Here is a 27,530-nt window from a genome sequence, read left to right as displayed (position 1 = left end):
AAAACTGAGGATTGATCAGGGCCTTGTGCATGCTGACTGTTCACACTGGTGTAATTAGTGTGTGCACATGTGTGCACGCACCACGGTGAAGGTCAGAGGGCAACTTTTGGGAGCGAGTTCTCCCCTTCCATTTTGTGAATCCCAAGGATGGAACTTGTGTTGTTAGGTTTGGTGGCAAATGCTTTTACTTTTTAACCTGTCTGGTTGATGCTGAGTAATGTTAGTACAGCCATGGTGTGGTCACTTGTCACGCAAGAGACAGGGATACACATACTAATACGAATAGCTTAAAAAATGTCAAACTGTATGTAGAGTGTAGCCTACAAATGGTTGTTAACAATCTGCTGTCATACAGCTGTTCTCCTTGAACTCTACACAGTAAATACTTTTATCTACACACATCTAAGGATCACAGATGCTTAGGGAGTACCAAACACTTGAGGATGTAAATCCAGTTATTAAATTCATTCCAACACTTAACTCTGAATAAACAGAATACAGAAGAATCAGAGCATATTAGTTTAAGTTTGGTTTATCAAAAATGTGTGTGTGTGAATGTGTGTGTGTGTGTGTGTGTGTGTGTGTGTGTGTGTGTGTTGCTTTCAGAGATATTTGGAGTACCTGTAAGTCCTTATATCCGAAACTTCTAGTGTGATGGTTTTGAAATGAGGAATTAACGAGAAAGTCTTTGTTCCTAGTCCAAAATAACCTTTTCAGTGTTTACTATATGCAATTAATTGTGTGTGTGATATATTCTCACAGCAAGCATGGCAAAGCCATTACAATCCTTTTTTAGTAATATCCCATCTCACATATGAGAATCTACAGACACTGAAAAGTTGAGGATCTTGCCCAGTGTCACACAGCTGACATGGGAAGCAGGCCTTAGGCACAGACAATGAGACTCAGGCCATGTGCTTCAGTTTGTGTGATATGAGAGACCGCCTGAGTATTCTGAGGTCTACAGTCCACCCAACTCTACCTTCAGAAGGTGTGAATCTGAAAAATGCCCAAAGCAAAAGTGGGCAGATGCTTCCAGGGCCTCTTGTAGTGATCCAGACAGACATTCCTGTGGTTGTGGGGAACAGAATAGAGTCTGGATATATGTTGAGTGACAGTTGATGACTTGGATGTGGGGGTGAAAGAAAGATGAGGATAACAGCAAATTTGGGGCCTTAGCAAACAGTCGGTGACTACTGTTTGATGAGCTAGCCAGGGACTCTCTTATCCTGAGAACGTTTTGATGGGGACTAAAGGTTCTGTGTTGGATACTTGAGATGTCTGTTAAAATTTTAAGTGGATCTAGAGAGCTATGAGTCCAGAGTTCAGAAAGAAAATCCTGTAATTGACCCACACTTGGGAGTTCTTGGTAGGCTGCTGATATTTACAATCATGAAACTACAAGTGAGCCAAAGAAAGTGGTCCAAGAAGTCCAAAGACTGAGCTTTGGGATAAGATTTAAGAAAATCCATCCATGCAGGGTGGGCACACTTAAAGCTAATATGTCTCAAACACACACACATACACACACTTTAAAACAAACAATAAAAAGCAAAGCTCAGTGACATAGAAAGAAAAATCTAGACACCTCAAAGTCTTGGGATGCAGGGGAAGAAGGTATTTCAAAGAGGAGTAACCCCTCAAACTGCTAATACAGAGAAGCTGTAAAAGCTGAGTACTCAGAAAAGACCACCAGACTTAATGCCCCAGAAATCCTTCATACCAATCCCAACCCATACACATGTGCCAAAGCATGTTCTCAAAGGAGGAAAGTAATGGTTAAGAAACAAAAGAAAGAAAGGAAGGAAGGAAGGAAGGAAGAAAAAAAGAAAGAAAGAAAAGCAGAGAAAGGGGAAATAGAAGAATGAAAAGTAAGAACCGCAGTGAAGTGTTTACGGTTGTACATTAGGATTATGGGCAATGCTTTGCTTCATTTCTGCTTGTATGTAAATACTTCTATGTTTTCTGTCAAAGAATCTTGATGTTCGAGTGACAAAATGTGTTCTTTTGGAACATCTGGAAATTCCAGTTTTGTTGCCTTAAGTGACCCATTGCCGAGTCAGAGGGGTTCAGAGGAGAAACAAGAAATGTTTTCGGAATACGCATAGTGCTCTTCGTCTCCATCCCTCAAGCAGTCTTCAGGCACCCGGCTTTGTGGTGTGCCCTTCCTGGAATCCCACCTCACAGCATTTCTCCCTGGTGGTTCTTACGATTACCATGTGTTATCCAGCCCAGTGGAAGGACCATAACCTCTGCCCAGAAGGGAACAATTCCCTGAATAAAATATGGTTTGTATAAGCTCTGCCTTCTTCCCGGGCTTCAGAGGGACGCGGATACACCGATCCACACTCATGGCAGACGCCCGGCTTCCTGTCCTTTGTTCGCTGTCCTGCTGGATCTTTGACAGCTCACAAGGGCAGAAGCACTCAGCCGTTTATCACACTCCCCTAACAATGGTGTTGGCTGATTTGGAGGCTGGAACGCCTCCATCTGTAGCAAATCCAAGTCCTGGTTGTCAGCAGTGTTTTGACTCCTCTTGGCAGACACTCTTGGCTCTGAGTTTCCTTGGCACAGATGGCAAAGCAGAGACAGCTGCCAAAAGTACACAACTGCCCAAGCAGGTGAGCTCCGTGAGCACCCCACCTGCTTGGGGGTTATCTACCGAGCAAGCAAGACGTAAAAGGTTCTCTGGTTGAGGAAGTGCTCGGACTCCATTTAAATAGCACAATCAACCTGTTTGTGTTGAAGGCATTTCTTACCATTTCTAATTTTACATGTAAGAGGGACGCGCTATTCAACTAGAATGTGAGAGTTCATCTCCAAATATCCCTGTGCCTTCCAAAAGTGGCTCATATGGGAGAAAAACTGCAGGACCTAGCTAACACTCTCAGATGAGACCTCCCTGCTGCCATTCACCGGCCTCTGAGTCACCTGGGGCAGCTTCTGACCGGCTCACCCAGCTGTCTGTCTGTGGACTGGGATATCAGAGAATTTGGGGGATGAACTCAGCCACATTCTATTGTGGTATGGCTGTGTTTCTGGTTGCTTTCCTTCTGCTAAACACATTTCTGCTTCCTTTTATTTATTTATTTAGTTAGTTCTTTTTTTTTTTTTACTTTATTTTAAAAAACAAAGATAAATGTACACATTTTCAGCATTTTTTGCATAAAAGTATACGAATACATTTTTAAGTTTGTAATTAAGTATTTGTGGGTACATATACATACACATATGTATATATGTAACAATAATATAGGGAAAAAGGTTATTAATTTGAGAGGATAGGAGAGAGACTAGGAGGGGCTGTAGGGAGGAAGAGGGGATGTGATACAGTTCTATTTTAATTAAAATATATTCTTTTTTGTTGTTGTTGTTGAACTTCACACAGTCTGTGAGTTGTTTCTGGGGTGTTCAGAGTTTTCTGGGGTTAGTATCCCATTATCAGTGACTGCATATTATGTCTGTTCTTTTGTGACTGGGTTATCTCACTCAGGATGGTTTTCTTTAGATGCATCCATTTTCTTAAGAATTTCTTTAAGTCATTGTTTCTGATAGCTGAGTAGTACTTCACTGTGTAAATGTACCACAATTTTTGTATCCATTCATCTACTGAAGGACATCTGGGTTCTTTCCAGTTTCTGGCTGTTATAAATAGGGCTGCAATGAACATTGTGGTGCATGTGTCTTTGTTGTATGTTGGAGTGTCTCTGGTGTATATGCCCAGAAGTGGAACAGCTGGATCTTCAGGTAGTACTATGTCCATTTTTCTGAGGAACCATCAGTTTCTTTCAAGACAAGGTTTCTCTGTGGAGCACTGGCTGTCCCGGAACTCTCTTTGTAGACCATGCTGGTCTTGAACTTAAGAGATCTGTCTGCCTCTAGCTCCCAAGTACTGTGATCAAAGGCATGCAGTACCATGCCCGGCACATTTCTGCCTCTGAACTCAGTTTTTCATGTTGGTTACTACTGTGAAGACATCACCATTTTGTTTTTCTAATCATCCATAAAACTTGTGTCCTCTCTGACCTCAGAGGACGTCCACCTGCAGGGTGCTAAAAAGGAGAGACAGCACCCACTGCTAACTTCTGTGTTATAAAACCCTGTGGCAGAGCCAGGGCCAACTGGGCTTTTGTTTCATTTTGTTTTGTTCGGCATTTTTCATTGTAGTAGGTTTTTGTTTATTTTAAATATTCTTGCATTTTGTTTGTTTCATTTCTGACAGAGTGAAAGCACTGCATGGTGTGTGTGTGTGTGTAGGGGGGGTGACCGGGATACAAAAAAATGGGTGTGAGTGGGGAGGGATAAGGAGAGGATTGGGAGAGCAAACTGGGAGAAACTCAGACCCCATTTCTATAGAACAATCACCTGTTCCTCCGTACACCTCTCACAGTGTATGAAAAAAGTTAATTAGAAAAATATAGCCACAGCCTGTAATAAAGACAGAATAGCCCGGGACCATATCAGATCCCAGAAAACAGACCTTTTTCTGGAGAAGATTGCCTGCTGTGAGAACGAGGCCCGTGGCAGACACGAAGATGGGCTGCCACAGCCACAAGTTGTGGAGTTAGAAACCCAACAACAACCATGGAACATCTGACGGTTTGTGTGACAGTGGAGAATCAAGGCCCTCATACCCTCGAGGACTCGGGTGAGACCACGTGAGGAAGCAGAAAATGGGGTACCATGACATTCGGGGTGAACGACATCTTACTGTCTGTCAGTCAGACTCTGTACCTGTATAAGCTCATCTCTATCTATATATGCGTGCTTTACATGTATACATATATATCCCTATATATGTACTATTATGACTTATAATAAGGCTAGTTACATATCTTATATAGTTGTATATAGAAAGAAACTTTTGGAAATAGTATATTTCTGTCTTTTATAACTTTTCGTTTCGCTTTTAAAATTAATCTGTAGGATCTAAGAAAATCTTCCGTATGTGCTGCATATGAACCTTTCATTGATTATCTATACCGAATACATTTCCCTCTATTGCATTGTTACTTGATGGTGCACCTTGATCTAGGGTGGGGGAGTGGTGGCCGGCCAGTCTGAGTTCCCAGCGTCCAGCATTGGGAACAAAGAGTTCTGGGCATAACTGTGGCAGACACAGCTTGTTAACGTATAAACACACATGTTCACAGAAGTTGCCGAGACTTTCTGTGCAAATCCCCAATCTCAGTTTTCATCTTCCCCCAAATCATATTTGTTTTAAAGTCTTTATCTGATATTTCTAACAACTCAAGTTCCCACAGTTCTTGGACATCACTTCTAACTTTCATGATCTCTGTGTGATTAATATTGTATTTTAAAACTTTCCCAGAAGCAATGTGGATATTAGGACGTACCTTCAAAACAGATCATTTTACTTAAATTACTTTTAGATCTCTGGGGACCATCTTAACCAAATATAATGAACCAAGATTTCCATTGCACAGATAACAGAGAGTTTAGTGGTAATAGGTGAATGCTACTTCAATTACCCACTTCTAACAGCCTATGGAAGCTATTAAAATAATAGCATGTTACCTATTTACTTACAATATTGTTGTCAGACCCGAGAAGTAGAAATTTTTCCTCATACTTGTCTTTTCTGAGGACATTCAGTTAAGTGGTCTCCTGTACACGATTTACCCACAGGACTAGAAAGAATATTCTTGGAGCAGTCAAATATTCTAAACACTGTTAATTTAAACCAGACTGGAAACAGAAACAGGTTTTGAAATAGCATTAAACATTCCTCATTTTCAGATAGGTTGTCTAAGCCCAGGCTGACCTTGAACTCAACAGCTTCAAAGTCAAGGCTGGTGCTCTCTCTCTCTCTCTCTCTCTCTCTCTCTCTCTCTCTCTCTCTCTCTCTCTCTCCTCTCGCTCTATCACTGGAGTGGTTTGAAGCCTCACACCCCTCAGATCCTGGTGTTCAGTAGGTTTTCACTCTCAAATGCTTTTGAGACACGCATTTTCTCTTGGTTTTCCCAGTTCCTCTCACTGGCAAGGAGAACTAGTAGGAAGTACTTAGCTAGGAACCTGCTAATCTCTGGGAAACAAATGAGTTTGCCTGTTTGCCCCTGTCCTTCCTTCCTTCACTGCAGCTGAGGCCCATTAGCTCAAAGTCTGCCAAAGCCAAAGGCAAATTTTTACACATCCAATTATCATAAAAATAGCCCAAACAAGCAGTTTTTAGTCACTTGGCACCTTCCTATTTTACGCAGCCTGCAAGAACTCAGCACCTGCTGGCCATTGACACAAATCATATGGCTCTGTGGCTCAGTCCCTGAGCTGCATGCAAGACCCTGTGGAGTTCTGTGATCAAAGACTCTGCTGAGGACTGGGTGGTATTGTCTGCCTGGGTAAGTGGCTCTCTTTCCGACCCTCTCTGCCCTTGGAATTCCCTAACCCTTGTCATTCAGTATGGTGCCCCCTAGCTGTCAGCATGTGGACCTCATGCAGTAAGGACTGTTTCTGGTTTAACCTGTCCAAGTACCAAGCAGTCAACGGCTGTTGATGGTTACCATGGTGAGACCTTCCCTTGTTCGGTTCTCAAACGTCCAGAACCAAGTACAACCACATCATATGCTGGGCCCCCCACAGTAGTCCTCAGCACAAGAAGATGTAGTGCTGTGGGCTCCTGAGCGGAGAGGAGGCTGGAATGAGAACAGTATGAAGCCCACCACAAGGACAAGGCAGAGAGGCCAGGACCCCGCTTTGCATCATATTGCAGATGCAGATGCCAAACCCACCCCTGCTGTGTGATTATCTCTGGAGCACCTGCTACTATAACGAATGACTCATGTGCTTTGGCCATCTAAAGACCACATGACACAGCACTGTGACTTCCCCACATACATATGCTGTAGCCGAGCAGTCCACCCTCAAGTGTTAAACGAGTTTTGTGGGCTCCACATCACAGTTGTGATTCAGGCTATGTGGTGCGAGGCAAGGACAGGAAAGAAAGACACGGGTGATCTGCTGCCTCTGAGACTGGTCCCTTCTTGCCTGCAGAACTGCATCAAGAGTCAAGTGCTGCCCTCTAGTGGCTGATATTGCCACTTTCCCAGAGATGATCATGAACTGGACTTTTTCATGAGGTATTGTGCTTTGATTTTTTAAAAACTTTATAAGGGTTTTTAAAAAACACATCGATATTCAGATTTTATGAAAGACCAAATGCCTGTTGGTGGTGCCAAACTTCATGTTTCTGTTTCCTACCATGTCTTCTATGGCTTTCTCAGATCCTTGTCTTTACTTGCCCTGATAGAATACGCTGGAATATCTGTGTCATGTATTAGATAAATACAAGGTCAATTCTGTAAGCTTCTTTCTGCTCTGGCCATACAACTTCTAATCTAAAAAGGAAGTTAATACCTGAAGTTCCGACAGCCCCGAAGTCAGCTCTTGGAGTCTGGAGGCTGCACATCCTTATATACCTCTGTATATGGAACAAGCTCCCAACAAGAATGTCTGGGCCTCTGACTTCACTGTTTCTGGAGGGAAAGTACATCTTTTTCTCAGGTCGGCTGCCTCTCCTGAGCTATGACTAATCAAAAGACTAGAACATCAGGATGGTGGAGAAATGGCCACGCCTCCTCTCAGCTCAACAGCCTCGACTCCTACTGCAAAATTGCAGCTCCCAGCTCTGCTGGTGCTCCCTTCTGGGTCAAGCTTCAGTGACAGTGAGCAGCACATTAGGTCCTTGAAGGTCCTAGGAACATCCATAGCTGGCCTGGCGGGCACACTCGCAAACTCTCAGTCTCTCCTCTTCAAATCCGTTCAGTGCAAAAACATATGGCACTGTCTTCTCATAAGCTTCTCCACCATCAACTCGCTTTTAAAACCTAACAGGGCCTTTTCTTACAGACTGGAGGTCTTGCTGGCTTAATTTAAATCATAGGCATGTGCCTGAATCATTTTCAAAACCTACCAAATTCCTCAAAAGATTTCCTGTCATGCCCACAAGGAGATGACTGTGACCGCCACTCATATTTCTAGGCTTAGCAGCACTGTCGGACAAGATTTTACAACCCTGTGAACAACGAGCTATAAAAATAGACAGTTCCTCCTTGACTGTCTCCTATGAAGTTTGCCTGTCTCTGTTCAACTTCAGTTAATTCCTCTTTAGATCCTCAAGAAAGATTCCCAAGCCTCTTATTCACCCCTTGATTGCTACTTCCAATTACCTCAACAGACATCCCCACTTCTGACTTGGAAGGGATAAGATCATAAGGAAGAAACAATGCACAGTCTCCTGCCTCTACCCTTAGAGTAATAACTCCTGTGTACTCACCTGAGTGGATGGATCATAAGCACCATTGGGCCCCACTCTCAACTCCAGCATCCCCAATAATGTTTTTACTAATCCCTTCTCCTAAGAAATCACCTAGCTCGTGTTTTAAGCTCTAGGCATGTGGATATTGCCAAACTGTGGCCCAAGAATTGCCCTTTGGTCTTTTTGAGGTATGGTCTCACCACAGACTCAAGTTAGCCTTAAACCCACTATATATCTATCCCAGGCTGGCCTTGAACTCATGGTCTTCCTGCCCCAGCATTCCAGGTAGCTGTAATTACAGACCAATGCTATCAGGCCTGGCTTCCTCATCTTTTCTCTTGCTTATAAATGTTTACCTCTTCCCCTGCATTTTAACATTTCTTCATTTATGCAGAAAGATGCCTCTCCGATGCCCATTCCCTTTCCAACTCGCTGTAACCTGATTTCTATTTTCAGTTCTCTCTCAAACTTCCTCTCCCTTCTATAACACGCTGGATGAAATCCCACAGGGTTATTTTTATCTGTCTTATACTTGACCCTTTTGTAATATTGGATGACTACTCCTTCTCTAGGCATCCTAAATGTCTTTTTGGTTCTTTTCTGGTCTTGGCTTGAGAGCCCAGAACAGAAAAGGCAGGCACAAGGAATATGAGGAGCTCTTGCAGCCAAGTTTAGCAAAATCAGTGTTTCATGCCAAGTAGCCAGTGCACTAATGAATGAAATAAAGAATGGAATGAACCATCAAATAACTCAGAGTCCAGGAGCCGTGATTTGGGAGTGAACATATTCAAAACAGTTTGTATTTATTACCATTAAGCCAGATTAGAACTGTCTCTCAGAAGGAACCAAGAACAGGCCGGCAGTCTTGTCTCACTATAGTTTTCTGTGCCTATCATTTTCCTGTGGTCCTGATAGTTTTCAACACTTCTGGCTAAAAAAGCCACGTGGGAAGGGGTACTATATAGGAGACTCATACAGTGGCCCTGATCTTAGAGTTTCTGGTTCTGTAGGTCTGGAGTTTCTATATGGTTGTAGAAGTTGCTGAAGTCAGAGAACCATTGCTATCGTAGTTTGGAAAGCTTGGTTTGTTGTATTTATCTTACAATTTTATAAGAATGCAAAATATTTAATAGGAATTTATCTTGTGATTGATATTTGTAGTACAAAGCTAGTTTAACCTGATATGAGAACTAATGTCTTGTTTTCTCTTATAGAAGATCTAATGACATATTCAATATGAAAGCCGTTGTCCCACCCACATTCCCACTTCAGACTCCCATATTAGATCCTGGACTGCCTCATGTTATCAGAGTGCACACATATCGCCTCTAATATGACCACAGTGGCACAAACACACCCATGACTTTTGAGCCCCATTATTGCTTAGAGCACCCCACATCTTATTCACTTACATCCCTATCCTTACTTCCTGCAGTCTGTTTAACTGGTGTGCTTCGTATCCAGTTTAGCTGTCCACCCTAATTTGTCAGTGGTCAGCTCAAAGAATCAATCCTTGAACCCACTATGTATCTATCCCAGGCTGGCCTTGAACTCATGGTCTTCCTGCCCCAGCATTCCAGGTAGCTGTAATTACTAGCCCACATAGCAAAATAGAATGAGCCCCGGTCTCTATGGGAGAGTGAAACAGAAAACAGGTTCGGGCACATGGCATCTGTTTGTTGGTATGAGGCCTGGTGTTCTAGAAGTCTCCGTGACACTCTTAACATCTTTATTTCAGTTTGGGTCATCTTATCCTACATTTGAGGTCTGTGTTTCTTCTGCATCCTCAGATCCCCCCTTCTACTAAATCTTTCAATGAAGTCAGTAAATTTTCCATCCCAAGATTTCTGCTCGACTCTTATTTTGTGATTTTGTTTCTTTATTGACATTCTTTATTTGATGATTCATTATTCCCACCCTCTCCTTTCACTCTTTGGACACCATTTTCCTGAGCCATAGCAAATTTAAATGAGCTGATTTGGAGTTTTCACTGTTGTTGTTATGTCCACAGTCAGAGTCTCCTAAAATTTAAAAATATTTTAACCTACTCTTTGAAAACGTCATGCATACATACAATGTATTTTGAACATAGCCACACTGACTACCTCCCTTGAACTATCCTAGGACCCTCCACTTCAACCCATCTCCCTCCCAATGTCATGTCCTCTTGTCTTGTTATTTTTGTCATTGCTATTACTTTAGACTGGGTCTCCTTAGTGCTGAGCCTGGAGTGAGAACATCCAATGGGGCAGAGCAACCTCCTAGTAGCCACAAAGAAAAGTGACGTCCTCCCTCAGCAGCCGTCAACTGGCAATAGTTCCTGGGCTTGGGATGGAGCTTAGGAAAACTTTCTCCTTGACTGGCTTGACTTTGTTTAAATCATGTGTAAGTAGCCATGGCTTTCATGAGTTTATGTGAGCAGCAGGCATGGCATAGCAGAAGACAATATGTCACAGCCCTCTATGTCACAGCTCTCCTTCCCATCCTCTGGATCATTTGCTCTGTGTACACACCCTGCTCTTATAACGTTTCAAGTTGGATATTGGCAGCAACTCAAGAAAACATACTCTCTCCTTCCCCGTGATTTTCGTTGTTACTCTTTGTATGCATAGATGTGCTGATCAGGTAAAAGATCAGAAATGGAATTATTTATATACCTGGAACTAGAAATGTCCCAGTCCTTTCAGATGGTCTTGTGTGTGTTAGACACACCTTTGACATTTATCTAGGTAGTTTACATCTCTGCCTATCCTGCTTGCTCAGAGCTTGGAATCAGTCACAACTGAGAGCTCGGGGCGTCCATGGGTCTTTTCTAAGTGTGAGCACAACTTTAGGTACGGGAGTGGCTTCTGGTTAAGGAAGACCATGGCATGATACAACTTTCCAGCGTCTTATCCCTAGACCACTTCATTCTCTACATTTCGTTCCATGGTGCTCAGTGAGTCCACCCTTTGCTCCAGCCACCCCCATTGCCCAGGGATACCATGGCATCAGTGGACTACAAATATTTCCACAGCCCTCGTGTTTCACCCCCTTAACTATTTAACCAGACTTGGTGGATTCTAATAAGTCATCCAGTCACTTGACAAATCAACCAAGAATACTTCTTTGCCAACAACATTTTTTTTCTGATCATTCTGGTACCAAATTTGATAGTGGTAATTGGAATGGTATGCTGTCTTCTCAAGGTTACTGCTGACCTGAGAAGCTAAGGCTGGGGTGGCAGCTTCATTGACAAAGTGTAAGTTTACATCCAGAACCAGCCCAAAACAAGAACAAATCCTGAGTTTCATTGTTAGGTGCTTACTACTAATTCTCCTACTAGCAATCTTAGCCTCAAGGCAGAAACAGGAGACACCGGGAGCTCACTCACTAGTTTACTTGCTAACTTGTAGGTCACTGAGAGACTAAAATCATGGCTGCTCCGGCATCTCCATCCTCCCATGCAATTAACTGCCGCTTGGTTTTGACAAGAACTCCATTAATCTCCAGATTCCATAAAACCTGAACCTGATAATTCTTGACATATATTAGCTCCTTTCATGAGAAACTGGGCTGTTTATTCATAAACTATTCCATTTATTGATAGCTTTGATATCTATACAAGTGATAAAATACAGGAAATTCTCCAGACAATATATCACAGAATGTAGAGTTTTATTGTTTCCCCTCTTGTTGCAAGAATAGAAGTAAGAACAGACAGGGCAGGGTGGTAGTATATGACAGCTCTCAGAGGCAGAGGCAGGGCGATTGTAAGTTCAAGCATCGGTAGGCTATCCATAAAGATCCTGTCTCAATGGCAACAACAAGAGAAACAAACCAACTGACAGACACAGGACAAACTTATGGGTCCTTCCCAGGCTTCAGCAGGTCAAACGCTTTTGTTCTCTCTGCTGCTGGTGCTCATCTAATTCTTTATAAGAAGCATTGACTCACTTGGCTGGATGCCTGTTGCACGAGCTCTCATGAAGATAAGAATTTTTTTTCCTCAATGACTTATTTATTTACACTTTTGTGCTTTCATTTATCCAAAGACCATGCAAAATTCTCCCTTCTAGATCTACTGTTGCAATGATTGGATACACAGCCCGTCCCCATGAATACAAAAAGCTACTTAGAGTCTAGCACAGAAACATTCTGGTAGCTGATGTGTGCAGCCGTTGCCTTGGTGAACTAACAGAAGGCCCGTTTCCCTGCCCTTTCCTCAATGTGAGGATTGGGGCTCACTCTAGATCCATTTAAGAAACTCTGATTTCATTCCCAGCTTCCCTTCCTAGACACCAAGCTTACTCTGTCCTCTACTGTAGCTCATCTCTCAGACTGTGCTCTTCAGAATCATGGGCGAGATGATAATGTCAGCACAACAGTTAAAAGCAGGCATGGGAGAGATGGATCAGTGAATACATAATCAAGCATGAAAACCTGAGTGGACCACCAGCACCCACATAACAAGCTAAGAGTGGCTGCTCGATCCTTAGCTCTGTGTGAGCTGGAGACAAGAGGCTTGCTGTGGCATAATGGCCACCAGCTTATCTCCAGTCACACTGATAGACTCTACCTCAAGAGACTAAAACAATGGGTGACAGACTAGGACAACTGGCATCCTCCACAAACCTGTATGAGCAAGGGTATCCCACATAAACACACACACACACACACACACACACACACACACACACACACACACAGGGTGAAGGAATGATAGACTTGAGGGACATTAGCTATGTCCTAGGACCTGCTCCACAGCTCTGAAACTGGACAGCTACTTAGTCTGCTTTTCTAAGCCTCCATTTGTTCACATTAGCATGTAGGTTAAGGAGACATAAGGACAAAATAGGATGGTGAATGGAAGTCACAAAACACAATGCTTGGCACATCATGGGCTTTCCACAAATAATGTTGCTATCAGTGACTTACTGGCTATGGATATATGACATACACACACACACAAATATATATATATATATATATATATATATATAAATAAACTGGACTTTACTGTATTGAAGTTAAGATTGTATTCTTTATTTATTTATTTATTTATTTTGGGAAGCTGTCTCTAACCTCTAGCGCAAGTTTCTCTCTTTGTTATATACTCTTTTTTCCTTCAAGTTTCTCTCTTTGTTATATACTCTTTTTTCCTTCAAAGCTCTTGACTTAAAAGTAAAAATCTACTCTTTTCCCCAGTATTCAATTATGACTACCAATTATATTTCCTGTAATTTTTCTCTATCATCTAGCAAAGTGTATAGAATAGAGATGAATGACGCATTTGGTTTTAATTAATATAATCTCTGTTCTTCGCTACTAATCACCAGAGCTTTCCTTTTGTTTGCCATCGAGTATGGAGTCCCTTCTGTTCAAAGAGCTTACCATGCAAAAAACAAATTTAGCAAGACACATATTCCATAACAAGCAAAATCGGGCATAAAATCAGGGAGACCATGATGAGAGGAAATGATATGTAGGGTTCACACCGATAAAAAATGATGCCCGCAGTAAAACATAAATATGCATGTGATAAGGAATAAATACTGAGTGAGCGGAAATGCCATTGACTGTAATGATCTCCGTGCTGAGGAAAGACAGGCTGAAGCCCCATGAAGAGTCAAGAGGATGAAGTAGATGAAGATATTCAGAAGAAGGGAGGTCGCATGGCCACCTGGAAAACATCTCCAATATGGCCTTTCATCTCAGTGGAAGGTTTTAGAACTCAGGAAACAAATTAGTGCCTGATAAAGATTAATTTCAATTAATCTTGTGAGCTTGAATCATCACTCTGCCTGTAAATATTTACAATTCTTCCATTAGCTATGCATTCCCCTGACAGTAACTCTTTATTCATAAGCAGCCTCCCTTTTTACCTGTAATTGCTAATAAAGATGGGCAAAAACATCACAGATTGGGGTTGCCACAGAAATGATACTCTTCCTGCTCCTTGTGGAACTAACAATTTCCTCATTTTTGGTTCACTCGGGAGACTCATTAATTCAAATCCTGGGTAATTTTTATTCCAGAAAATTCCATGTAGCAGTGAATGAAATAGAAGCAGTGTTTGAATTACCTGCTGTTTTGTCAACAAGAGGTTAAACTGGTCCACAAAGCACAGAGACTTAAGTGATGATATGTAGAGAGCATAAAACCAACTTCCTCTAGTTTGGTGGTCCTCCAAGGAGCGATGAAAGACCTAGATCTTTGTGTAATTTCAAATCAGTGGACTGATAGTTTGTCCGGCTCTTGTCCGGGTGTGCTATAGGCACCCATTACTTTTAATATTGGTGTAAATAAAAACTAATATTTATGGCTGTGGAAGTGGCTCAGCAGTGAAGAGCACTTACTGCTCTTGCAGAAGACCTGGGTTGGCTTCCCATCAGCCACCTGGCTCACAACCACCTAGAACTTGAATTCCAAGAGTTCCAGTGCCCTCTTCTGAGGGCATGCACATGGTGCAATTACGTACACTCAGGCACACACACATGTACACAACTATTTACACATTTTAAATTCACATTTATGTAACCTATAAGATTTTGTTGCTTTTTTTGTTTGACACGGGGTCTAGAAATCATTACGTAATTTGGGCTGCCCTTGAAATCACAGCATTTTTTCTACCTCCTATTGCCAACTAGCACACCACACTAGCAGGTGAGACTTTGCACACTTACAACTTACAGTCTCTAAGTTGGCTCTGTGTCCTTTCCCTCATCTTTTGTTTTTGTCTTACTCAGAGTTCTGGAGTCATAGAAAACATACTGTGTCCCAGACAGACAGCAAAGCCTTTCTTTGTCCATCAGCCCCCATCTGCCTTTGCTGGGCCAGTTGACTACTTCTCATGCAGGAAGATGATTAAATATATCATTTGAGAAATGGTTCTGAAGAGCTGAAAATAAAAACACAATCAAGGAGAGAGCAGCCAGAACCACACAATCAGAATATACTTGCTGATCACTTCATTTTTTCCCTTTCTGCAAGTGTTAGCATGGGGGTGGGAAAGGCAGCATCTGCCCTTACGAACTTTGATGGAGTGGGACATGCAGAAAGGAAAAGAGTGGATGGGGTACCTGATGGGACAGGACAGCAAGACATGGAGCATTTATAAAATGCTCTGCTTCATAGAAAAGGGACCTGCTGAGTACCTCATAGCCCTGTGGGGGGGGTCTAGTCTGCTCCTTTTCTCTCTCTTTCCATTCTTTTCTCTCGCTCCTTCAATTGAGTTCTAACTCCTTTTGCTTGGTAATTCCTTCAAATAAATTTGCGAAACTTATTATCTCTAACTTAGTATGAAAAAGCTATGGGATATGCAAGGTATGTGATTCTCCCAGTACTATGAGCATCAGCTTGCTAAAATAAACAGTTGCAAAGCTCTCTTATTAATTCATCCATTGAGTAGGTAGGCTTATATGCTAATTGGTATCAATAAAAAGAGAGACTCTAATCACGTGTGCAAGGTGTATTGAGCAGTGGTAAATGGCAAATTTACTCAACTCAAGTTACTCTGGTTGCCTGGCTGTAGAACTGTGTGGCCGGATGACATCTTTGAGTCACTGTGCACATTCTTGTTACTCATTGCTAGAAACTTAAAACATGAGGGCACTTTCGGAAAGTCAACGCAACAGCCTTGAGAAAGGTATCTAACCTGCCACCCACTGGGGTTTCCAGCAAATGAGAACACGGTGAAAGATTGTGAGAGCCTTGAAGATGCCGACCTGAATGCATGTAACTGAAATCTGGGAAAGAATCCATCTAAATGAAAGAACGAGGCATGATGACCTTGACCTAGGAACAAAGAATCATCTGTCAGAGAGGACTAGGATTCTGCTAATAGTCCCATAGAACAATGAGAGCTGACCCTTAAGGGAGCTCAACAGAGCATGAGAAGAGGGGGACATCAACCTCTATACCTCTCCGTGTCACAACCCACCACCAGGGATTAATGGCTCAACCCTCAACAGTGCATGAGATGTCTGGGCCAGAGTAGTCAGAGGACATGAAGGCCAGCGAGGCTATTAGGAAAGCAGCTGGCACCTGTCATGCATGGGTGATGCGGAACAGATGCAGGGCAGCTGTATCCAACTGAGTGGCAGATGTAGCCTCCTGCACCATGGTCCTGCCTTGATGATAATGGATTGACCCTCTGAACCTGTAAGCAGCCCCAATTAAATGCTGTTCTTTTAAGAGTTCCTTTGGTCATGGTGTCTGTTCACAGCACTAAAATCCCAAATAAGACAGCAATTAGTACTGAGGATTGGGTGTTGCTGTGATAGGCCTGATCATGCTTTTCTTTGGAAGTACGTGGATTTGGAGACTTTAAATGGGATGCTTTAAATGGGGCTCAATGGACTATCCTAGTAGAAATATGGAAGACTTTGAGAGTGATTTATGCAGACCTGGCCTAGAAGAATTCATGGGAGAATTTCAATATGTGACCTAGACACTGTTTTGTGGTATTTTGGTAAAGATTGTGGCTTTTTTCCATTTTCTGAAGATTCTGCCTAAGGCTAAGGTGAAGAGACTCAGATTAATAGAACTGACAAAGGAAATCTCAGAAACACCCGTTATAGACTTTGTTCTCTGGTTAAGTCTCAGGAAGAGCATTTTGAACAATCAGAAAGCTGAGAAAGGAAAAATATAAAATATATGGTTTGAGTATTAAAGGGGCACCAGGAAGTAAAATAGAGCTGAATCCTGTGTTTAAAGATATTAAATTAAATTAAGTGAGTAGTGATCTTGGGCAAGATACCACCCAACTCAGTTTAAGTCCAGGCATGGTAGTATAAGCCTATAGTCCCAGGAGGCAAAGACAAGCAGATCTCTGAGCTCAAGGCCAGCCTAGAACAGAACAAGTTCTAGGTGAAGAAAAACTTAAATCCAGGCTTAGTGGACCACACCTTTAATCCCAGTGCTTAGGAGACAGGCAGACAGATCTCTGAGTTCAGTCAGTCTACAGAGCAAGTTCCAGGACAGCCAGTGAAGGAGTTCGAAAACAGAAAGCTAGTGATGATGTAATAAAAGAAGGGGAGCATGTCCCAGCCCCAGCCAGCAGAACTCAGCAGCTCTGGCCATGTGGCTCTGGCGAGCATGTCCCAGCCCCAGCCAGCAGAACTCAGCAGCTCTGGCCATGTGGCTCTGGCGAGCATGTCCCAGCCCCAGCCAGCAGAACTCAGCAGCTCTGGCCATGTGGCTCTGGCTTTAGACCCAGAACAGACAGGACTGCTGGGATAACTGATGCTGGTTAGCTGGAGCTAAGAAATTAGTGGTGATTAAGAAGCGATGAGCAGGCTGGAGAGATGACTCAGTCGTTAAGAGCACTGACTGCTCTTCCAGAGGTCCTGAGTTCAAATCCCAGCAACCACATGGTGGCTCACAACCATCTGTAATGATATCTGATGCCCTCTTTTGGTATGTCTGAAGACATATATATATATATATATATATATATATATATATATATATATATATATATATATCTTTAAGAGAGAGAGAGAGAGAGAGAGAGAGAGAGAGAGAGAGAGAGAGAGAGAGAGAGAGAGAGAATAGATGAGCATCTCTGAGGTAACATCTTTTTGGAAAGTGTTGTCTGAGAGCACAAAGAATCTGTGTTCCAGAGATAGCCAAGGTTTTGCCTCATGCTGGAGCTGTACTTGCTAATGTGTAAGAGTCACCCAGATGGTACTGGTTTTGAAGGCATAAAGGTGTCATGAAGAGCAACCTAGGCTTAGCGCTATGAGAGGCCATGGAAAGCCATTGGCAAAGGTGCAGCCCCAGTTGCAGTTGACAGTCCAGGACTGAGGGGGTCATATAAAGTATTTGAGGCTTGACACTATGAAGAGAGCCTATGAGAAGCTATCAGTGAAGCCTAGTTGCAGAGGAAGAGCCCAGCATATGGGAGATGGCAGTACCATGGGATGATCACCAAGAACAGCAGGGGCAGTAGAATGAATTAACCTGAGCTTAAAGTGCTACAGAGGGCAGAACTGGAAATGTGACACCAGCCCTTTTGAGGAGCCCAGAAGATCATGTGTAGATCCCAGACATTGAAACAAGAAGCTGTAACATTGAATTTGCCTTGGTGACCCCACGATGTTCAAGATGCCAGAACCATGGGCTATCTTGTGAAGAAAGCTGCTAACAGGAAGGGGAACCAACCCAGGAGAAAGAAATTTGTTATAGTCAACAAAGATGAAAAAGGATTTTGAGATCTGAAGACTGCTTTGACATCAGCCATGGAGATACAGAGTTTGGAGTTTGCCTAGCTGGTTTCCTGTCTTGCTTTGGGGATTACAATTAAGTGATTGGATGAATCTCATAAGAGACTTTGAACTTTGGACTTTTAACATTGTTGAGACTGCTAAAGACTATGGGGACTTTTAAAGTTGGACTAAAATGTATTTTACATTATGCTATGTTTAGGTATGGCCCCCATAGACTCATATGTTTGGACAAGCCTATGGGGGGCGGGGAGTAAAATGTGATGGTTTGTATATGCTCCACCCAGGGGCTGGCGCTACTAGAAGGTTTGGCCTTGTTGAAGAAAGTATGTCACTGTTGGTGTGGCTTTAAGATCCTCATCCTAGCTGCTTGGAAACCAGTATTCTGCTAGCAGCCTTCAGATGAAGATGTAGAACTCTCAGCTCCCTCTGCACCATGCCTATCTGGATGCTGCCATGTTCTCACCTTGGTGATAATGGACTGACCCTCTGAACCTGTAAGCCAGCACCAATTAAATGTTGTTCTTAGAAGAGTTGCCTTGTTCATAGTGTCTATTCAGTAAAACCCTAACTAAGATACTCAAATTCTTGAATTAGTTGGAAGGGTCAGTTGAAAAACCCCCAAGTCCCTCATTTCAAGTCCCTATTAGCTCCTCAGTTGTCAACCCACCCCACATGGCACACCATCTTTCCCTCTTCTTTGACCAGCTTCATTCAGGGGCTTCCTAAGAACTATGTTGCCCCAAAAAAACTAAGTTCGGAAGGCTAATGTAAAGGTAGAACAAATAATGGGGATGTAGATGAGCCTTTGACCTTCTGGAACCCGATCATTTTAATAGAGCCTTCTTCCAACAATACATTAGGTAGGTAGTAAGATGTCTTAGCTTGTAATGACAAGAAAAGACATTGCTCATCTCCTGCAAACACTGGTAACAATGAAATGGCTTAAATGACCTGGGATGCTAATGCCTTTGGAATGAGGGCTGCAGTGCTAAAGACAGTTTATTCCTTACTGAGAGCACCAGGGGAGATGCTGAGCTTCTTTCTCTGATAAGTCACTTTAGATACAACCTGAACTTCACCTTGTGTGAGCTGGATAAATGTCTTTGAACAGTAGAACCAAGTGGCAGACTAATTTTAGAGTGAGAAGAATGATGAGGATATTTGTTCAGTTTTCCATTGTCCTTTTTCACAAAAGGTTTCACGTACTTTGAGAAATTGGTCTCATTCTTTCTACAAAATCCCAGCAAGGCACAAGCTTAAGTAGCTTATAGACTGACACACTAAAAGCCTTCCTCTTGTCACCTTTCCCCCACTGTCCTTTGACATAGTAGGGAACAGTAACTAGAACAGTTACTTAATGAAGCACAGTTGAATTTAAGAAATTCAAAGGAAAAGGCATTTCACAGACCCTGTGATGGATTTATCCACAGACTTCAGCGAGATTTATGTGGTTTTTGAAGCAGCTGCTTAATGGTAATTCTCTAAAGTAATTCTCTAAAGGACTAAAGGTGCCAAAAAAAACTCCTTCCCAATGTTGTACACCCCTCTTAAAGAACATTTCTCCTTTTCCTGTCCATACATGTCCTTGTTTATTGGCGCTGGATATCTGTAGTTTCAGATCCCTAATCTGAATTATAAAATAATGGTTTATTTGCATAATGTGGATCTTTGTTTCAGGGATTTGGGACCAGAACATACATAATAGGGAAAAGAATGGAAACCTAGACTATTTTATTTCTTTCACTTCTCCCTAACTTTTGTAGCAATGAGGTTTTCCTCCATGAGAAGCTAAAACAGTGTTTCAAATGGCAGTAACCTTTTTAAACAAAAGTAACCAAAAGAAGAGTAACCACCAAATTAGTTACCTTTTTCTGTTTGTTATTTCTTTCCCTATTTCTTTTTCTTTTTCTTTGTTTTGTTTTGTTATTTTTGGTCTTCCTGTGGACTATCTGAGCATTTTTTTAGATTACATGTTGTTCTATTTGTAGTGTTATTACATAGTTTTCTTAGTCATTTTGGGTGGGTACCTTCAAATGGTCTGTGAATATATTAATATCAGTATGTTCTGATTTTAGTAAAGTGTGTAAATCTCATTGCCATTCAAGACAATCAAGTATCACATGGTAACATAACTTCGGGTCCAGCAGTTCATACTGTAGGAAGACCATAGGGAAGGTACTCTTCTTTTACTCAGATCTTAACTTCCTCCACTGTTCTTTCTTCAGTGCATGACATTCATTTTGTAATTTCCTGTGTTTTGGAAAGCTTCTTGAAATACTTAGTTTTAATTTTTTTCTTGTGTATGTTTCTATATGTGGCATAGATTGTGTGTGTATGTGTATGTGTGTGTTCACATTGTGTGGGCACACACAAGTTTACGTCACTTTTTTGGTCCTGAGGTCACTAGCCTGTTCACCTCTTCTAGCTTTTAGATTTCTCTTTAGTTGCCTCTTATATCAATTTTAAGAATCTCAGACAAACGTGTCAGGAGGTACAGTGGGAGATAAATCTACTCCATTTTGCCCAGTCTGGAAGTTCTATCTGCTCATGAGCTTTCTTTACAAAAGTATGTGAAAAATTAATAACATTGTTTCTCCTGAGGAGATGACCTGTAACGTGTATGTGTTTGAATAAACATATTATTTGACATCTATCAGAAATTTTGAATAAAGATAAAAAGAAACTCCCTGATTCGATCTTGTTTTCAAGAGGACAAGCAAACGATCATAAGAGAGGTCATTAACTGCTGATGCCAAGAAGTGTTTGCTGCCAGGAACCAGACATATATGTCTCCTCAGAGGCGCTCCCAGAGTCATACAGATACAGATGAGGATGCTTGCAGCTAAACATCAAATGAACACGGGGACCACAATGAAAGAGCTAGAGAAAGAACTGAAGGAGCCGAAAGGTTTGCAACCTCATGGCAAAAACAGCATCATTAACCAATCAAGGCAGTGAGGTGGAGAGGCTGACTGGGAAAGGGAGCACCTTCATGGAAGCAAGTTGAGGCAGAGGAGGGAGGGGGGTCAGGAAAGGGTATAACATTTGAAGTGTAAATACAGACAATTTCCAATAAAATTTTAAAAACAGAGAGAGGTCATTAACAGTCGGTAATTTTATCATTTCTCACAGACCTGGGGTCAGACAGCATATGGACCAACAGTCAGTAATTTATTACATCTCCCTGGCTTCAGGCTCACTATGTTGTCACTGTTTCAATGAAGACCTCTGAATATAGGAATAATATTCTCAGTGGATTTTCAGCCTGCTCCTGCATTTTGAATAACTTGCAGAATACAAATGTCTAATTTAGGTAGAAGTAGATGCTCTGGGTAGCATGCTAGTGCCCTAATCAGCTGAAAAAATAATATTTGTATGACATTAAAACAAAATTAATGGCAAGACACTGATTACATGAAAAGATTTTATGTTGTGATTATTAAACTTGCAAGCAGCACGGCATAATTAATGCTGTAATTAGGATATGACCTGAAATCTCAGCTTCCAAAATTAATAAATGCAATTAAAAGTCACATTTGTAAGTTGAGCTTTAAGAATGGCAAGGAAGTTTGATGTAGCTTCTTCACTCCTCCTTTTCGAGGTCATCTTTTTATTGTTACCAAGCCTAAAATGCAATTGTTCTGATTTGGATCCTCGAGAACCTCAGAGCAGTGGTCTGAAGCCTTAGGAAAAGTTCGGAAATGTTCAAACTAGGTTGTTCATTGGTTGTGGGTTGGGCCACTCTTAGGCACACTTGTGAAGCTCTGGGGCCCAATAAATCCTTCTCTGTCCCCAGCTCTCCAGGTGAAATATGAGTTACAAGGTCTACATTGGTTTACACAGCCTCCACCATTTTCAAACAACTGGGCCAAATGGCAGAATGAAGGACTGTCACTTAGATAAGCTTCTTGGGGCCATTTCAGCTCCCATAGTTGATCACATAGTGAAGCTCAAGGCCAAAGAAGGTCTCAATATTGGTAGAATCAGAGACTTCAATAAATATTGGTGGACTGTTGATTTCACAAAACCAAACCTGAAATCTTGGCTCATCCCTTATACCGAAATAAAACCTGGAAGAATCAAAGAGTTAATGTCGAAGCAAATCAGCAATGTACTAAAAGAAGAAGTAAGCTGGCATGTTTATAATATTGTCATCAAGAGAGGCTTTTTAGCCGTGACAAGTAAGACAAACACATTACAGAAATTACTGACAAGTTGTCTATTTCAAAAATGTTAAATTCCATACATTTTGAAGAGCTATAAGCTTAAAAAAAAAAACCCAGTTCAAGACAAAATCAAGTATATACTAATTAAAATAATCATGTTTTGGTTCATTTTGTCATGAAAGAACAGCTTCACTCTATTAGGAAACAATTGGAAACACATACGGCGATTCATGTACAGATTATTAAGCATAGAAAAAAACCAACTTCCACAGTAAATAATAAATACTTGTAAAATTACTAAATACATTGAGAATAACTTGCCTACAAGCATAAAAACAGGATATTTAATAACATGGAGATGTTTTCATTACAGTGCTTAGAAAGAAATATGGGTGGAAACTAAAGACAGAGACACTTTAATCCTTTACTCTCTTATCTACACAGCAAAGGGTGAAGGAAGCAAACCCTCCACAAAAATTATTTTAGGGTAAAATTAAAGGTCTATATTATCTTCACTTTTGATGGTTTAAAATTAGCAAAGTATTTTATACTTGATATGCATTTTTAATCCTTAGAGTTTTAAGTAAAATGATATTTCAGTGTTCCCCTACAGTAACTATTAGAAGCAAGCCAGCTATGAAAAGAGCAAAACTAAAGGCCAGTGTAGTTGACAATACAGCATTTGTGACAAACCTTTATACCAGATGTAGTGATGAAATGTCACATGGGTTAAAGTTCAGCTACTGATTTGCTTAGGTGATCCCACCTCCTCCTTCCTTAAGACTCCCTCTCCCCGGTCTAGAGCACTAACCACCCTTTCCTCGGGCTGGGTACCATTCAGCAATTCTTTCAAAACTCACTGATATGCTATCTATTCTGAACTGTTGGTATTACACAGGAGAAAACATGGGCCCAGAATTCAGATCACCTGGTCTTGGCAAGAAGCTTAATTTAGTACCACTTGCCAGTCACCAGAAACCACCAACAGTAGCACAGCAACTGTCCCCACTGAAATTCCACGGTACCTGTAGGTTTTCTTAATTTCTTCATATGATGCTCCCTTATGCAGACCAAGAATTTCGTATAGACTTTCTCCTAATGTTGACATAGTCCGCTGTCTTTGGTTAGGTATGTTATACGCCATTTCTCAATCTGCAAAACCAAAGATGGAAAAATAGATGATCCATGAAGATGAGATCATCTGGATCCCACCCCCTGGAAAGCAAAAAAGTTCATTTTTAACACTTGTTAAGAAAATCAGCTTTAGTACCTTTGTGTAATAGGTACAAGACAAGGAAAGAAAATGCCAAGAGCTAAAAGTTGTTTCCAGTCAAAGATTGCAGTATGCCACACAAATAGAACATGGATTTACAGATCTATTTCAGAAGTACTGTGAATCAACTCTCATGCATTAGAACTATGTTTTGTTTTGTTTGTGTAGAATTTGTGTGTCTTCTACATTTGTATATTTTCCAAGTGTATCAAGCCATCGAAAGAATCATCTGTGTGATTCCTTCTCTACTGGATGGTGAGATAGATTAGCAGGTAACTTGTCAGGGTCCCACATGATGAAAGGAAAGAACCCATTCCATCAAGCTGTCTTTGTTGTACGCATATGTGTTTTCTTACACACACACACACACACACACACACACACACACACACATGCAAAATAAATAAATAAATAAATAAATAAATAAATAAATAAATAAGTGTTAAAAAGAAAGAAAATACCAGATTCTAAACTAACGAGATAAAACACTTCAGGAAGGCACTGGGTGATAGGACAGTTGAAAGGTCCTGAGACACAAGAGAGTGACTCAGCAGAAAGCAGCGTACACACAGCTCCAGGACAGTAGTTCTGCAATGTGGAGATGGAGAGGCAGAAACTTTATCATTAGAGCCAGAGGCTTACAGCCCCACCCTCAGTCAAGCTCACAGTCCTCTCATAACTCAAAGCCAGATGTAGTTCTCTTTGAGACTGACTCCTCCAGTGACTCACTCCAGCAGTGAAGGGAAATTCTATTTAACACCCTGCCCCTTGGCTTAGAAACAGGCACAATCTTAAAGGGGACTAATGCTACCCCAAGGGTCTGAAAACAGGGATAATGATAAGTCAGCGAGCCTGAAGTCAACCATGCAGCCCCAACGGAAGACACGTGGAGAAGGCAGTTACAGAGAGCAGAAAGGACAGACACTGAAAACCAGGTGTCAGGAGGCTTGGCTCAGGAAGTGAAGAGAGCAAGTGTCATCAGCAGGACCCAAACTGACCACCTGAGAGCTTTGGAGTTAAACGGACTCATCTTTGGAAAGATGTGAGAACATGGCTGGGTCAGAGATGCACAGATAATGTGGCTCGCAGAATCTCATAGTATACAGAGAAGGAAAGACAGGAAAGGAACACAGTTCTGAAGACACCTGACACCCGAGACTTCACACACCCAGTGGGTCGTCCCTTGCTTGCATCTGCCTGGCAGAATCCAACCTTAGAGGACCCCAAAAAAGCCACCACAATACCCACTTCACTGCAGTGCTTCTCCTTCACTTTCACTGGGGGTTTTAGCCGTGCTTCTACCTTACCTCTCTTCTTAAAAGAGAGACTTTCAAATTTTTGTCATTCCTTCTGATTTTGTTGAAGCATGCCTGTTGGTTGCTCTTTGTATTGTGTGACAAAATAAATGGTAAAAGTCACGGGAGGCAGAGCCGTTTGAGTTCACAGAGATTTCAGTCAATCATAGCGATGAACTCATGGCAGCAGGAGTGGGAAGCAGCCAGCTCTTGGCATGCACAGTCAGGGAGCAGAGGACTGTACCTGCTAATATTTAGCTTGCATTCTGCATTTTATTTAGCCTAGGAACCCAGGCCACAGAAGAGGGCTGCCTGTGCTCAGGGTGGGTCTGAACTCCCTTACTAAACACCCAGAACTTGTTTTTTGGATGATTCTCGATCCTCTTTAGTTGGTCATAATAGTAACTATCACACAGTGTGATCATTTATTTCCTTTTTTTTTTTTTTTTTTTTGCCCACCTCTTTCCCTTTCACTATACCTTTAGTGATACCTTGGATTTATCTTTTTAAAGGTTTTATATATAGTTTGCATTCTTAGATTAATTTTGCTTATGCATTTTTCCATTATTAGGAAGTTTTTAAGTTCTTTAAATTTCCTCTTCCTCTCTACAACATTCTTCTTTATGTTCCATTTCCCTTTATTTTCCCTCTCCTGCCCCCTTTAATCCATTCAGCTAGTGTGTCTACATTTACCCTAAATGCTCTCTGCCACATGCTCTGCTCCATTTTCTTTGCTGTTTTACTGGTATAGGACAGTCTTTAATCAATTTTCAGTATATTTCTATATTTTGTTTAGTGTTATGTTGTTGCTGTAATAGGTTCCCCCACCCCCATGGATGGTACTGGGAACTAAGTACTTGAAAGCAGGCTACTCATTAAGATGCTCCAATTAAACTGGAAGAGACATCCAAAGACAAACCATAATACAGAAATGCAATAAGTATGACAAGGCAAGGCAATGTAGCTCATAAAGCACCAGATGAATTATTTATATGCTTACTTATAAAAATAATCAACAATGCAAAAGAAGATACAAACAATGAAGGAAGGAAGAAAATTCCAGTCCTGAGGAATAGAACCAGAAACATAGATGAGAACATTATTAGGAAAATGAGTAAGAAATGCAAAATAAAAAAATGAGCTGAGGAAGGGGTGAAAAGAGAAAATTTGAACATTGAAAACAATAAATCAAATAGAAAACACAGGGAAGTGTGTCATCAATAGACCTGATCAAACAGAAGATAACATACCAGGGATGTGGTAAAGGTAGAAGGAATATTATATTCAAATATCAAATAAAAATTAACATGGCTCAAGTTTAAAATCCTATTGAACATAAATAGGAGACCATATCTACCAGAGATGATGGTATAGATGAAGCTGAGATATTTTTAAAAACCAAGGGCATAGAAAATTTAATGAAATCACAGAAAATGTCTCAAGACTAGGGAAATAAATGAGTATTAAAGCAAAGTTTAGAAACAGGCACGACTGGAGAACCTCTCCATGATACAGGGCAGTCCAAGTATCATTGAAACAAAGAAATAACATTAGAATTTATAAGAGAAACTGCTAACTCACAAAAGAATCAGACTTCTCAAAAAAAAGAAAAGAAGGAAGGAAGGAAGGAAGGGAGGAAGGGAGGAAGGAGGGAAGGAAGGAAGGAAGGAAGTCACCCAGAGTCAAGATACTAGAAGAGTATACTTTTCAAGCTCCAAAGGTCTATAAAGCCACCATGACACAGTCACCATTGAAAGCAGTAAGACATTTTCATGGCCCTGTCTATAGCAGCTGAGATCTGGAATCTGGATGTTCCTCAACAGAAGAATGGTTAAGAAAATGTGGCACAAACATACGCTGTTTCCTTCAATCAATAAGAAAAATTGAAGTTTGGAAAGATGGCTCAGTGGTTAAGAGCACTGGCTGTTCTTCCAGAGGTCCTAAGTCCAATTCCCAGCAACCACATGGTGGCTCACAACCATCTATAATAGAATCTGATGCCTTCTTCTGATGTGTCTGAAGACAGCGGCAGTGTACTCATACATAAAATAAATAAATCTTTTGAAAAAAGAAAAAGAAAAAGAAAAATGGAGGTTTCGTGGGCAAGAGAATGTATGGAACTGGAGACCATTCATTTCATCATCAACAACAAAAAAGCTACAAGCACATGATTGTCTATGTCAATTGTATGTGCAGTCCAGGTTTAAATATAGATACGGAGCCGATGGCGGAAGAGGAATCAATGTAGAGCAAGGAGAAACAAACAAAGATTGGTGAGGAAAAAAGACAAGATGTTTCAAATTTTTCTTT

At 41.3% G+C, this 27,530-nt stretch overlaps 1 protein-coding gene across 1 annotated transcript in view; it reads right to left on the bottom strand.

Annotated features, from left to right (window-relative positions):
* The window catches only part of DNAJC5B (DnaJ heat shock protein family (Hsp40) member C5 beta), a gene marked incomplete at both ends in the record, with an annotated part of 47,948 nt that extends 24,152 nt beyond the window's left edge, over nucleotides 1-23,796 (bottom strand). The window contains one exon of the mRNA XM_080929198.1: nucleotides 23,678-23,796. Coding sequence (XP_080785324.1) covers nucleotides 23,678-23,796 — 119 coding nt within the window. The remainder of the gene's footprint in view (nucleotides 1-23,677) is intronic.
* Between the last annotated feature and the right edge of the window lie 3,734 nt (nucleotides 23,797-27,530).

Source organism: Micromys minutus (genome assembly GCF_963924665.1).
Source record: "Micromys minutus genome assembly, chromosome: 15".
In the NCBI taxonomy this organism is placed as follows: domain Eukaryota; kingdom Metazoa; phylum Chordata; class Mammalia; order Rodentia; family Muridae; genus Micromys; species Micromys minutus.
Note: the sequence above shows the minus strand (reverse complement) of the source record. Positions and strands in the feature narration are given on the sequence as shown.